The following is a 12,996-nucleotide window of genomic DNA, read 5'->3' as shown; positions in this document are numbered from 1 at the left end:
TGTCCAAATTATTAGTATTAGTATTAGTGTGTGTGTGTGTGTGTGTGTGTGTGTGTGTGTGTGTGTGTGTGTGTGTGTGTGTGTGTGTGTGTGTGTGTGTGTGTGTGTGTGTGTGTGTGTGTGTGTGTGTGTGTGTGTGTGTGTGTACTCACCAGCTCTCTCTTCTCCACCTCAAACCAGCGAGAGATGCCAGGCAGAGGGTGGCTGAGGATCAGAGTGGTTCTCTCTATCCAGAGACTCTGGAAGACACATGAAAAAGATATACATTTATACATATAAATGTATATAACGTATGCCTTTGTAAATGTAATGCATTTACACTACTCCACATGGTTAACATCACACATTATGTGATTCTTCTCATCAGATACAGTATAGTGGAAAAAACACCATTAACTGTATCTACAGTATCCCTGGCTCTGCAAGGGATAATCAATGGGGAGTGGGTCATTATTGAGAAATAAACCCTGTAGGGGTTTATTTCTCAATAATGACCCGCTCCCCACTTACTTAATATTACGTAAGAAAGAGGAAACATTGTGAAAATAGCCCGATCTACAAGCTCACATCGCCTCGCAGTGTGAGGCGTTGTGAGCTTGTAATTTGCCCATTTTCACAAGATTTATCTGTGGAACCGAGTCAAACTAAATGTAATGCCTACAGTTCCAAGTGCTTGTCAGGGTGGGGGGTCCCCCAGTTCAAAAATGATTATTTTGGGGGGTCGCGGCCTTAAAAGTTTGGGAACCCTTGCTATAACATATTCTGTGAAAGCAGAAGAGTGCTTTCATTCACCCCCTCCTAAACTAACCTTGAACTCGTTGTCTCTGTCTTTGGGTCCCTTATGGAACGGGCGGTCGTAGCGGAACCTCCGCACGTTGTTGACTCGGTAGAAGCTCTTGATGCGGTCGGGAACGCGGTCCATCTGGAGGACACTCACGCTCTCGGGTACCGGCGTCACCGCGTAGATCTGCAGGTCTGACCGGCGGATGGATAGTCAAGGAAATAATAACCCAACAATGGATAATACTAGCCATGAGATACAACACACAACACGACACCAACAACACCGGCCCATATGTCTATTGAGAAAGAGCTATTGCAACGTACAGTAATACAAGAAGAAGAATCGTGAATGAAATACAACATGCAAGTATAATCAATGTAGCCTGTGACTTATATTCTCAAAGACGCACAGTAACAGCACTAAGGACAGATAAAGGCTAACATGAGGTCCAGCAAAATTGAGTCATTTCAATGTATTTATTCGTTTATTGTCCCATTTCACAAGTTTTCAAAAAAAAACTTTAGAAAAATCAGGTTTATTGTCACATCACAGGTTTACAAGGTAAAAAAGTGGGTGAAATTCGTTTTTGTACATCACTCCCATCGCAACGTTAGATTCCGTAGAAAGAAGAGTGGGGAGAGAGAAGAAGAAGAAGAGGGGTAGGGGGCAAGTGGGAAGGAGATCAACAAGAGAACAATAGAAGGCCAAAAACAAGTTATCTACATATTTACAAAGTACCTGAGATAAGAGACAAACTAAGGTGCCTGAGCATAGCAGCAATGTATGTATACTGTGCATGATATACTTATAGACCCTAAAGACGCTTTAGAAACTAGCAGATCTACAAGCTCACAATGCGTTGCATCGCGATGCATCGTGAGCTTGTATATCGGCTATTTTCAAATGGCCGAAATGTATAGGGCAAAATCTACAAAGTAACTAGTGACTAAAGTTTTCAAATAATTGTATTGGAGTAAAAGTACAATATTTGCCTGTAGTAGAAATAAAAGAACAGAACATTTGAAATACTCCATTTAAGTAAAACTACTGCAAAAAATGTACTTAAGTACAGTATTTGGTTCCTTTACACCACTGCTCGTGAATTGCTGCCCTGCCTGCTTGTTTTAGTTTTGTCCCCTTTGGTCGGTCTTTCAGGGAAAAGTGACAGTTTTGGACATACAGTATGAGGTACAGTATATTCAACCGACAGAGACGATATACAACTCTTCCCTTTAAGTTTCAGAAGGATACACTGTGCATCACACTGATGGATGGCCTCGTCAGGCTGGTTGGGATGCTGCATCGCAATGGCTTGTGGGAATTCTCCCAGCATCCTTTGCTGGAAGGCTTCTAGTCTCTCGTAGTCATGGCCCCGACACACAAACTCCTTATTCTGGTAGAAGCAAAAAGTAGTTAACATACTGTAGCATCATAATCATTTTAACGACTTCATCCATTTGTATATGTTGGCTATTCAAAAATAGCAGATCTACAAGCTCAAAGCGCGTCACTTTGTGCCACGCTGCGAGCTTGTACATCTGCTATTTACATTTTGGGAACATTTTTTAACACAAACTTTCTTTTCTGGGGGTCTCCCTGGCACAAATACATATCAATTTGGGGATCCTTGACATGAAAGTGTTTGAGAACCACTGAATCAATCAATCAATCAAAGTAACTCACTCTGAGGAAGAAGGGGAACTTGCGTCCATAGAAACCCACTCTGAAGAACTCAGGCTCCAGTCTTTGCTGCTCCATGATGTTATCATAGTACGCTGCCTCCATTTTCTACACACACACACACACACACACACACACACACACACACACACACACACACACACACACACACACACACACACACACACACACACACACACACACACACACACACATAGGGACGTTTTTAAGCGATTAGGCAAGCTAGGCAAATGCCTATGTGCTATCATGGGGCCATTTTTTTCCATTACTTTTTACATATTTTTTGAATACTTTTTGGGGAAAAGGAAAATAATAAAATACAATAAAAAAATGTGATAAAATGAATAAAAGTAATCCAAAAAAAACTTTAGAAGGGCACTATGAGTCACCAGAACCAAGGATGCGTGTTTTCAACTACAAATGCAGTTGTAGTTGCAGTTGCACGTTACAATGGGTTTGTATAGGAAGAGGGCGTGTCTGATAAAATGAATATCAAATATCTAAAAACTGAATCAATGAACTGTCTGGGGTGTTCACAAAAGCCTGAGTAGACGATAAAATGACCCCAAACATGTTTGAAAGTGAAATATCCCTGTAAGAGTATACTAGTTGGTTCCATATTGATCCAAGCTGGAAACCAATCGATTGCTCATTAAAATAACACATGCTCTGAACATGCACGCGGCCCACCCATCTGACCACGAAAACTTTTGAATAATTTTGATTTTTTTAAAATACAAATCTTCTCTTCTGGGGGTCTCCCTGGCACAAAACATTTTCAGATGGGGGTCCCTGGCCAAATACACATCAATTTGGGGCGGTCCTTAGCACGAAAAAGTTTAAGAACCACAGGTCTAATTTCTGCTCCATAGTACGACGGTATTGCTTGGCGGTGTGGAAGATGTCTTCTCCTTGGGTTGAGTGGCACCGCTGTGTGATGAAGTATATATAGTAAATGAAGCTTTATGAGAGAACATATAGGAACAGATATGGACTCACTCTTATCCAGCTGAGACTCTGGTAATCATAGAGAGATTCATACTGGAACGCCAACTCCCTGCACAGAGGTATACCATACTCCCAACACTGCAACACACACGCACGCACACACGCACACACGCACACACACACACACACACACACACACACACACACACACACACACACACACACACACACACACACACACACACACACACACACACCCACCCACACCCACACACACACAATTAGTTTGTGCATGTACTCACTACATTTCTTACACTAGAAATTCCATACAAAATATGACACGTTATGAATTTGTGGAAGGGTTGAAGACACACCTTGACCTCATGTATAAAACTCAAATCAGTCATGACTCGGGGGTATAATTGTATAATTGCCGCACTGCAAGCTTGTACATCTGCTGTTTTTTTAAATATAAGATGTTTGGAACATTTTGAATACTTTCTTTTTTACATACATCTTCTCTTCTAGGGGGTCCCTGGCAAATTGGCAATACATCTTTTCATGTGTGGGGGTTCAAAATGTCAATTTGGGGGTCCTTGACATGAAAAAGTCTGAGAACCACTGCCCATATACAGTATGTACTGTATGCATGTGTATGTTTCATACCTTGCCCTTGTTGAAGTAATGTATGACCTTGCGACAGAGCCCCTCCTTGCGGTGCCACTCGCTCTGAGCGGGGTAATGGAGGAACTCTCTGAGAGGCCTGTCCTCCCACTGCAGCAGCTCCCAGTACAACAACAGGGTGAACGCAGCCTCTGTGGGACACATTTTGTAAAGCACCTTTCAAAAACAATGTTTTTGTGCGGCACTGTGCAACGGACCACAATATAAACAATCACGCTAAAACAAGTTAAAAACGAGTCGAAACAAGGCACATGCTGTAAGAGCAATAACACATCAAGAAAATATAGCAACACATAGACCTGCACAAGTGAGTCAGGTAAAAACTACATATGACAAAATGCTTACGAAACAAATGTGTTTTTAACAGGCTCTTAAACCTGTCAACTGACTGACATTATGTGTGTGTGTGTGTGTGTGTGTGTGTGTGTGTGTGTGTGTGTGTGTGTGTGTCGCGCGCGCGTGTGCGTGCGTGCGTGCGTGCGTGCGTGCGAGTGTGCGTGCGTGTGTGCATGTGTGTGTGTGTGTGTGTGTGTGTGTGTGTGTGTGTGTGTGTGTGTATGTGTTTGTATTACTAGGGTCAAATGTTTCTCACTCCAGACTGAGAAGCGAAGTGAGAAAAAAGATCAGCCGAACATAGTGAATCAGGCTGGATCCCAGGTTACAAATGTCTCCCCACAAGTATAATAGTAGAATTAGAGAAATAGACATTGTGAGGAACCATTTTCCTGGTCCTCACAAGATAAATGGTTGCTTTATGGTTGAAACATGATGTTTAGAGATTTGTTTTACAATTAGGAAAAGATTCAGGTTGGAGTGTGCGTGTGGCCTCGGCTCCATCCCTGGATATGGTGCCCAGGGAGAATCACGATCAAGACAAGCCAGCACTAAACAGTCTATCGGACAACACAGTGGCCATGGAATTCAAGTAGCACTATGTGTCCTTGCGTGTTTGTGTGTATATTTGTATGTATGTATGTGTGTGTGTGTGTGTGTGTGTGTGTGTGTGTGTGTGTGTGTGTGTGTGTGTGTGTGTGTGTGTGTGTGTGTGTGTGTGTTGGCACACTCGAAGCTGGGAGGAAAACCTAACTTCCATTGTTTTTAGGTGCTATGCATCGTCTATAGAGAAAAAAAAGTTAAGCCGTGAATGCAAGCAGCGGGCGGAATGCGCTACGGCACGCTGTTTCCATGGAAACTGTTCTTGGGACTTAATTGCAATGCTCGTCTCGTAAATTCTTTGCGTGCGCGCCCGATAGTATACCTGTGTAGTTCTCTGCCTGCAGATGCATGTCGCACAGTTTGTGGATGTAGCGGATGTACATCTCCTCCTTGTTGATCTCAGACTTGTAGAAGTTCTGGAAAAAACACAACGACACAAAATATGGAATGACTTAACAAGCAACAACATTAGCCTCCATTGTAAGATTCTAAAGATGTCAGAAACCGATACCGATAATAAGGGGGGGTATAAGAAAGACTCAGCCATAGTAACCAGAAAAGATTCAAAAGTCATGAGGGGAAAAAAAAGAGTCTGGTGTGCTCGGAAGTCCAAAACATGTATGATGAAGGTTTTGGTTGGGGGACTCAAAACGTCCAGCAAAGGGGAAAACAAACAGGGGCACTCTTCAGGTGAAAAAGTTAAACAGCCTTTATTAAGGTGGCTATTTCATCATTGAATTGAACCCATTAAAACCGGGAAAGCATCTGTGTCATTTTAGATTCATCTGTGTCATATTAGAAAAATAGCAGATGTACAAGCTCACAGCGCGCCACTTTGTGCCGCGCTGCGAGCTTGTACATCTGCTATTTTAGAAAAATCTTGAAAGTGTTTTGAATTACGACAAAGTTTGAGAACTATAAGGCACTTTGTAGAATCGGCCTCAGTTCTTAATGGGTCACAGTTTTTAACTCAATTTGATGATGGGAGCGCCAATGGAGAGAGAGAGAGGGCTGCTCCCTTGTGAGTTCCACAACATTGTCACGTTATTTCCTTTTTTAGTATGTTTTAGCCTTTCTTTTTTTTATCTACACCGTTGGGAGTATAAGGAGTCATGACAGACAAGCACTTTTGCACAGCGATCACACAGCGAATTTCTGACTTTTTTTGTCAAAAAAGCAGGACCATCAGCAGCACCAGCGGAGGACACCAGCCTTCTAACCATCTCGGAGAACGACGTGTGCAAAGCCTTCACACGGGGTCAACATCCAGAAGGCGGAGGGACCTGATAGGATTCCAGTCCAGGTCCTTAAAGCATGCGCAGACCAGATGGTGTTTTTTTTCCCTGACATCTTCAACCTCTCCCTCTCCCAAGCTGTGGTCCCTGCAGGTTTCAAAATGTCAACCATTGTGGCCAGCCCCCAAAAGACCTAAAGTGACATGCCTGAATGACTGCAGACCTGTCGTTCTCATGACTCCAACACCATCATAAAGTACGCAGATGACACGACAAGGATAGGTCGAAACGTCAACAATGACGAGTCTGAATTTTTGAGATGAGATCAACTCACTGGCACTCTGGTGCAGGGAGAATAACCTCGCCCTTAACGTGGACAAGACCAAGGAGCTGACCGTGGTCTTCAGGAGGCCGCGGAGAGATCATGCGCCCATCCTCATCGATGCCGCTGCAGTGGAAAGGGTCAGCGAGTTCAAGTTTCTCTGAGTGCACATCGAGGAGGAGCTCAAATGGGAGACACACACCACACAAAAAGGCTCAGCAGCGACTGTACTGACTCCGCCGCCTGAAGAAGTTCGGATTAGGACACCGCATCCTCAGGCTGTACTAGAACAGCTCAGTTGAGGGCGTTCTATCAGGCTGTGTTACGGCCTGGTATGGGAACTGTACTGCCCGAGAAAAGATCAGCCTACACCAAGTAGTGCGATTGGCAGAGCGCATAATGGGAGGCGAGCTCCCAAGCGCTCCAGGAACTGTACAAAAAGCAGTGTGTAGTCAAAGCCCAGCGTATCATCAAGGACAAGCACCACCCAAGTCACAAACTGTTCAACCCCCTAAAACGACCGTGGCCGAGCAAGGGGGCCTACCGCCATATCAAGAGCAGCACCACCAGGTTCTTGAACAGTTGCCGGACAAGGCATAAGCCTTGTTCAGCAGTCTGATGACAGGCGGTGCTGTCAGGCTGGTCTCAGACCTTTCCTCTTCCTTGGACCTAACTGTGGATTAATACCGACAAGTGACTTGACTTTTTTTTCTTTGCTCTTCCTCATGGACCTACTTGCGGATTATACCAGTGTCAGTCTACTTTATGTGGATTATGCGGTCGACACGCACTGACATTTTTGCACCTTAATCCCAACTCACTGACTTGTCTTTTGTGTTTTTTTCTAGCACCTTAACTAATGTCCATAAGTATATAATGCACAGTATACATCTGCTGCTAACCTCACGCACATTTATATTTTATCTCAGGTACGTTGTGTAAATATGTAGATTATTAGTTTTTTTCCTTTTTTTTCTTGTTTCATCTCCTTCCCCCCTCCCCCTTTCTTTCTTCTATATAATCTATTTAAATAACAATACGATGGGAACTATGCACAAAAACAAATTCCACCCACTTCTTTACTCTTTAAACCTGTGATGTGACAATAAAGCTGATTCTGAGTTTGGGTTGGGCGCCACCTGTCAGCACTACTTCTGTGGACTTTGTTTTAGTTGTTGTTGGTAGTCATGGCTGCCAGTTCCCACCTGATGTCGTGTGGGAGTTCCAACTGCTCCAGACCATACTGAATAACTGCTAGCTTGCATATCGTCTTCAGGCTAGGACTTACGTCTAAGATGTACAGGTCACCAGCGGGTGAGTTGAATCCATTGCCATTATATCCAAAGAGGGCGATGCGATCTCCCACCATGCAACAGCTCGAATGATACATCTGAGACGGCCCTTTCCCCTTGGGCTCAACCTTCTTCCAGGAAAAAGTCTCTGGGTTGAATTTCCACATATGGAAGTTCGGGTTCCAGTTGATGAACAGCTCTCCTTTGTAGGCAAAGGCTGAATGACCGTAGGCTCCTCTGAAAGGAAGCTGTGCTGAAGGCCTGCTCAGCCAGCAGTTGTTCTTTGTGTCAAACACTCTGAAAAAGTCACGGTAGAGGGAGCCCCCAAAGCCCCCACATACAAACATCATCGTCCCGATGATGGTGGCAGAGAGATGTGATGTAGCAGGTGGTGGAGTGCCTCTGGTGTTAATTAAAGACCAGACCATGGTGGTGGTGTCCAACTTGTACATGTCATTATAGTATCCAGACATCGCCTTGAATCCTCCATGGATATACATGACCTTCCCCAGGACACAGGCTGAGTGGTCCGTTCTTGCCTCTGGAACAGTCCCCGAAATCGTGGGTTTGAACCATCTGTGGGAATCGACATCAAATGCAAAAATCATGTTGCAGTAAGGATACCCTCCCCAGATGTAGATGATATCTTCTATCAGCACAGCTGTGTAGCCAGAGAACTTGGAAGGAACCTCAAGGGGACGTTCTCCTCTTCCAGTTGTCACTAGGGGCAACTTCATCCACCGTAAAGGCACTGTGTTGAAGACATACACTTCAATCTGTGGTATCAAAATGTTGCCATAATATTGGAAGCATTCAAAGGAGTACACCTTGTGGTCCACAGCAACAGCAGCATTATAACAACTAGATCTATAAGACGTATAGCCCTTTGTTCCTCCACTCAGATGCAGCGTCCAGCAGTACATTTCTCACACTGTAGTTGAAGTCTTGCTCTGTAAAAGTAGATTCCTGCACTGTTGCTTCTATTTGTTCAGCGGCTCACAAAGTTTGACAAATCCACAATGCCGACGAGTTGGGTTGGCCAATCAAGGAAGCCGATGAATGTTGATAGTGAATTGAATCGCCAGCGCAATCACAATCCAGGCACGTTCTAGTACTCTTCCACGCTACACAGCAGACAATCTGATCAGAAGTGTTTTTCAGAGGCTACCACACGCAGCTGGATTTGTTGCTAAATGACATTTCTTTTATGTCATTTTGAAGGACATGGTTGTTATGATGACATTGTGATGTCATTGCATGATGTCACTCAAACGGTCTTCCACTTGGAAGGTGTCAATATGACATTAAATCACGGCATTAAACATATTAATCCTGACCTCCCTATTTTCGGCATTACAATATAGCCCAAGATTTTCATTTTTACACATTTTCAAAGCTAGCAGATTATGTGAAAATGCTGTGTTGTGAGCTTGTAGATCAGTTATTTATGCTTTTTTTGAACAATGGTTACAATTTCAAATAGGGCTGAACTGGTTAATGTAGGGAGCACAGCTGTAGCCATGTGTGTACAGATAGTGGTGGAAGTAGTACGCGGACATTTTACTTAAGTAATGGAGAAATACTCCATTTAAAAGTAGTCCTGTATTCAAAATTGGACTTGAGTAAAAGTAAAAAAGTATTGGCATCAAAATTACTGTATGAACATGTAGATAATTTGTTTGCTTTCTTTGATCTTTGATCTCCTTTCCCCCTTGAACCCCCTCTTCTTCTTCTTCCCTTTCTTTTTTCTATGGATATAACAATACGATGGGAAATATGCACGACAATGAATTTCAGCCACTTTTTTACTTCTGTAAACCTGTGATGTGACAATAAAGCTTCTGATTCTGATTAAATAATAGCCACTTTAATAAAGGTGGCTATTATTTTTTTCCCCCTTTGTTGCAGATTCATGTCATCTTGTAAAGCCATATTTTTATACTCTGTAGTATAATGGTCTCGCTTGCCAAAAATAAATAAATAAATAGTATAAGAGTTTTCACCAGAAGGTTAACGGTGCAACCAATCTTCTTGTTTTCAGTCTCGTCTCCTTTCATACAGTCCCTGTGGAATAGAAAGAGGACACAGTTATGTTTTGCAAAGAGAATGTCTGGTTTACAACCATTGGCCCAAACCTTGCGTGTCCTGAACCCTAGCATCTAGCATAGCTATAGGGCATAGCAGTGGTGGCCATTTTCTGGTTCCACTCCAAAAAAGCCCATATAGATTTCCAAAAATATTTATATACATTATTTTAAGCCTGGAACCAAACCATCCAGGTTCCTGGCGAATCATGACCATGAAACATTTGATTCTGTGTCAAAAAATATCAAATATTTGACCACAAAATGGCCGCCACTGCTATGCCCTATTCTGAGGTGAATTCCCGGTTAAAATACCTCCATATTTTCGCCGGTGCCTTACCCATTATCCCTAAACTTCTTTGCCATTTGTTTTACTATTTTTAAAAACATTTTCAAATAGTTCAACTAGCCGATCTACTGTACATCAAACATGGCAAAGAAGTTTGGGGATAATGGGTATGGCGCCGGCAAATAGGGCCCTGCATCCATAAGCTTGAAGGTCGGCTATTTTTGACAAAGAGATTTGGTGTAGAGGGGGAAAAAGGAGTGGCCCAAGTATAGAGCCCAAAACAGGGCACCTAGGCTCCAAAGTAGCCTGACAGCGAGTCACAGGTTCGAGTCCCGATCCCGACCGCCTTTGCTGCATGTCACTCCCCATCTCTCTCCCCATTTCCTGTCAACCTTCTATCCTATCAATAAAGGCATAAAAAAGCCCCCAAAAAATCTTTTAAAAAAAACAGTAGCAGATTCACAAGCTTTAACATGTTACTACAACTACTACTTCCAAGGCTTTTGTGTGACGTTGTAGTATGATTAAGTAGGGCGTTAATTTACAAAAAACACAAAAAGTTCAAATATGGAGATAAGAGGTTTCTGATATAGAGTTTAAGTTAAGTGTGATGACTGACCTGTAGTCCAGCAGTCTTTCCATCAGCCTTGTGACAGACGTGACAAACGATATCCCCGTCTCTCTCCACGTCTCCTGTTCGATCTTCTCCAGCAAGCTACGAGGTAAACAAAAAACACAATTAAGAGTCAGAGTAATGACACTTTATTTAATTTTATTGAAAATGATGTCATCGAAGAATTTGACAACATTTTTAGAGTCGGATGTTTCCTTAAGATCCAATGGTATCTTTGTTAGGAGCTAGACCTATAGAGAGTTGTATAGCACAGAGCAGAGGGCCACGGCCAAATACATATCTAAAAAATGTTTCTAAACCCTAACAGTATTGCTATATCAGTGGTGCTCCAACGTTTTCATGTCAAGGACCACCAAAATGATTTGGCTGCGGACTCTATATAAAATATGTTGTTCCAGGGACCCCCAGAAGCAAAGATTTAAGTTACAAATGTTCGCAATGTTAACAGATCTACAAGCTCATAGCGAGGCACTCGGTGCCGCGCAATGAGCTGGTTTTCAAGCATAACTGTGAGTACAGGACCTTACCTGGGGTAGGGACCAAATAACTGGGTTCTAATCCCACGCAGCACAGAGTGAAATAAAAGACAGTGTTAAAAGCACACAGAGATGAAACATGTGTTAACAGAGAGAGAGAGAGAGAGAGAGAGAGAGAGAGAGAGAGAGAGAGAGAGAGAGAGAGAGAGAGAGAGAGAGAGAGAGAGATTCATATACTTTCATACAAGAAGCATAGGAGGACGAAGTGTGAGTGCGCGTGTGTGTATGTGTGTGTGTGTGTGTGTGTGTGTGTGTGTGTGTGTGTGTGTGTGTGTGTGTGTGTGTGTGTGTGTGTGTGTGTGTGTGTGTGTGTGTGTGTGTGTGTGTGTGTGTGTGTGTGTGTGCGCGTGTGTTTGTTTCTCACAGCAGACTGAACAGCTCTCGGTAATTCTCGTCCCCTTTCCCCTCAGACACCAGGCTGTCCAACTTGTCAATCAACTCAGCCTCCACCTGAAGACAGACAGTCAGTCAGTCAGTCAGTCAGTCAGTCACACAGACAGACAGACAGACAGACAGACAGACAGACAGACAGACAGAGAACAGAGTGTCATCTTGATTTAGTATTTTATTATGAGGTAAACCAGTATAATAATGAGTGTTACTGTACTTCAACTTTTAACTTAAACCAATACTGTCTAGTTAGTGTCTATGTGGCCGTCTAGAGTCTAGTTCCGTCGCACTCTTCTTACAATGGATGTATGTGTGTGTGTGTGTGTGTGTGTGTGTGTGTGTGTGTGTGTGTGTGTGTGTGTGTGTGTGTGTGCGTGCGTGCGTGCGTGCGTGCGTGCGTGCGTGCGTGCGTGCGTGCGTGCGTGCGTGCGTGCGTGCGTGCGTGCGTGCGTGCGTGCGTGCGTGCGTGCGTGCGCACACCTGTTTAAAGTTCCCATTCTTGCGTTGCTCCCAGTCCATCATGTCATGGAAGATGGGGATCATGATGTTTCGTACCTCAACCTGAGGCACCAGTGTCACTCCCAGGAATGGACCAATCATACCAGGGATGAAATGAATCTTATTCTCACCTGCAGGGATGTGGAGGAGAGGGGAGGGGAGGGGGGGAGAGGAGTGGAGAGTAGAGGAGAGGAGAGGAGACTTTCATGTCAAAAATATTTATCAGGGACCACCAGAAGCAAAGATTTGAGTCAAAAAGGTTTGCTTACATTTTTTTCCACGATTTTTCAGCTCATAGCGCAGCACGAAGTGACACGCTATGAGCTTAGATCTGCTATTTTTGAATAGTCAAAGTATAAAATGACACAGATGCTTTCCCGGTTTTAATGGGTTAAAGTGGAACAGAACAGGACGTGTAGATACAATAACGTTATACTAGAGATACCTGAACATTCAAATATGAATGGAGTACAATACTTCCACTGACCCATTCATTTACTGTAAATGGGTCATCAACAAACAGTCATCAATATTTTGTGGACAGATATACGAAGCAATGAGAGCAGTTGTGTGTGTGTGTGTGTGTGTGTGTGTGTGTGTGTGTGTGTGTGTGTGTGTGTGTGTGTGTGTGTGTAGCCCCGAGTTATCCCGAGTTTTTTCTGA

The 12,996-nt window shown here is 43.4% G+C and overlaps 1 protein-coding gene across 1 annotated transcript in view; it reads right to left on the bottom strand.

Moving 5' to 3' along the window:
- LOC311048429 (dedicator of cytokinesis protein 3-like) overlaps nucleotides 1–12,996 on the bottom strand; it is a gene marked incomplete at its 3' end in the record, with an annotated part of 256,583 nt that overhangs the window by 10,866 nt on the left and 232,721 nt on the right. The window contains exons 33-44 of the mRNA XM_084061687.1: nucleotides 12,316–12,464; nucleotides 11,810–11,895; nucleotides 11,437–11,463; nucleotides 10,895–10,990; nucleotides 9,906–9,966; nucleotides 5,376–5,469; nucleotides 4,100–4,248; nucleotides 3,485–3,571; nucleotides 2,468–2,572; nucleotides 2,036–2,177; nucleotides 809–975; nucleotides 153–239 (exon numbers count right to left, since the gene is read on the bottom strand). Of these exons, the coding sequence (XP_083917813.1) occupies nucleotides 153–239; nucleotides 809–975; nucleotides 2,036–2,177; nucleotides 2,468–2,572; nucleotides 3,485–3,571; nucleotides 4,100–4,248; nucleotides 5,376–5,469; nucleotides 9,906–9,966; nucleotides 10,895–10,990; nucleotides 11,437–11,463; nucleotides 11,810–11,895; nucleotides 12,316–12,464 (1,250 nt within the window). The remainder of the gene's footprint in view (nucleotides 1–152; nucleotides 240–808; nucleotides 976–2,035; nucleotides 2,178–2,467; nucleotides 2,573–3,484; nucleotides 3,572–4,099; nucleotides 4,249–5,375; nucleotides 5,470–9,905; nucleotides 9,967–10,894; nucleotides 10,991–11,436; nucleotides 11,464–11,809; nucleotides 11,896–12,315; nucleotides 12,465–12,996) is intronic.

Source organism: Gymnoscopelus microlampas (assembly GCF_963454915.1).
Source record: "Gymnoscopelus microlampas genome assembly, chromosome: 7".
NCBI classification, from domain to species: domain Eukaryota; kingdom Metazoa; phylum Chordata; class Actinopteri; order Myctophiformes; family Myctophidae; genus Gymnoscopelus; species Gymnoscopelus microlampas.
This window is presented reverse-complemented; position numbering and strand designations above follow the sequence as displayed.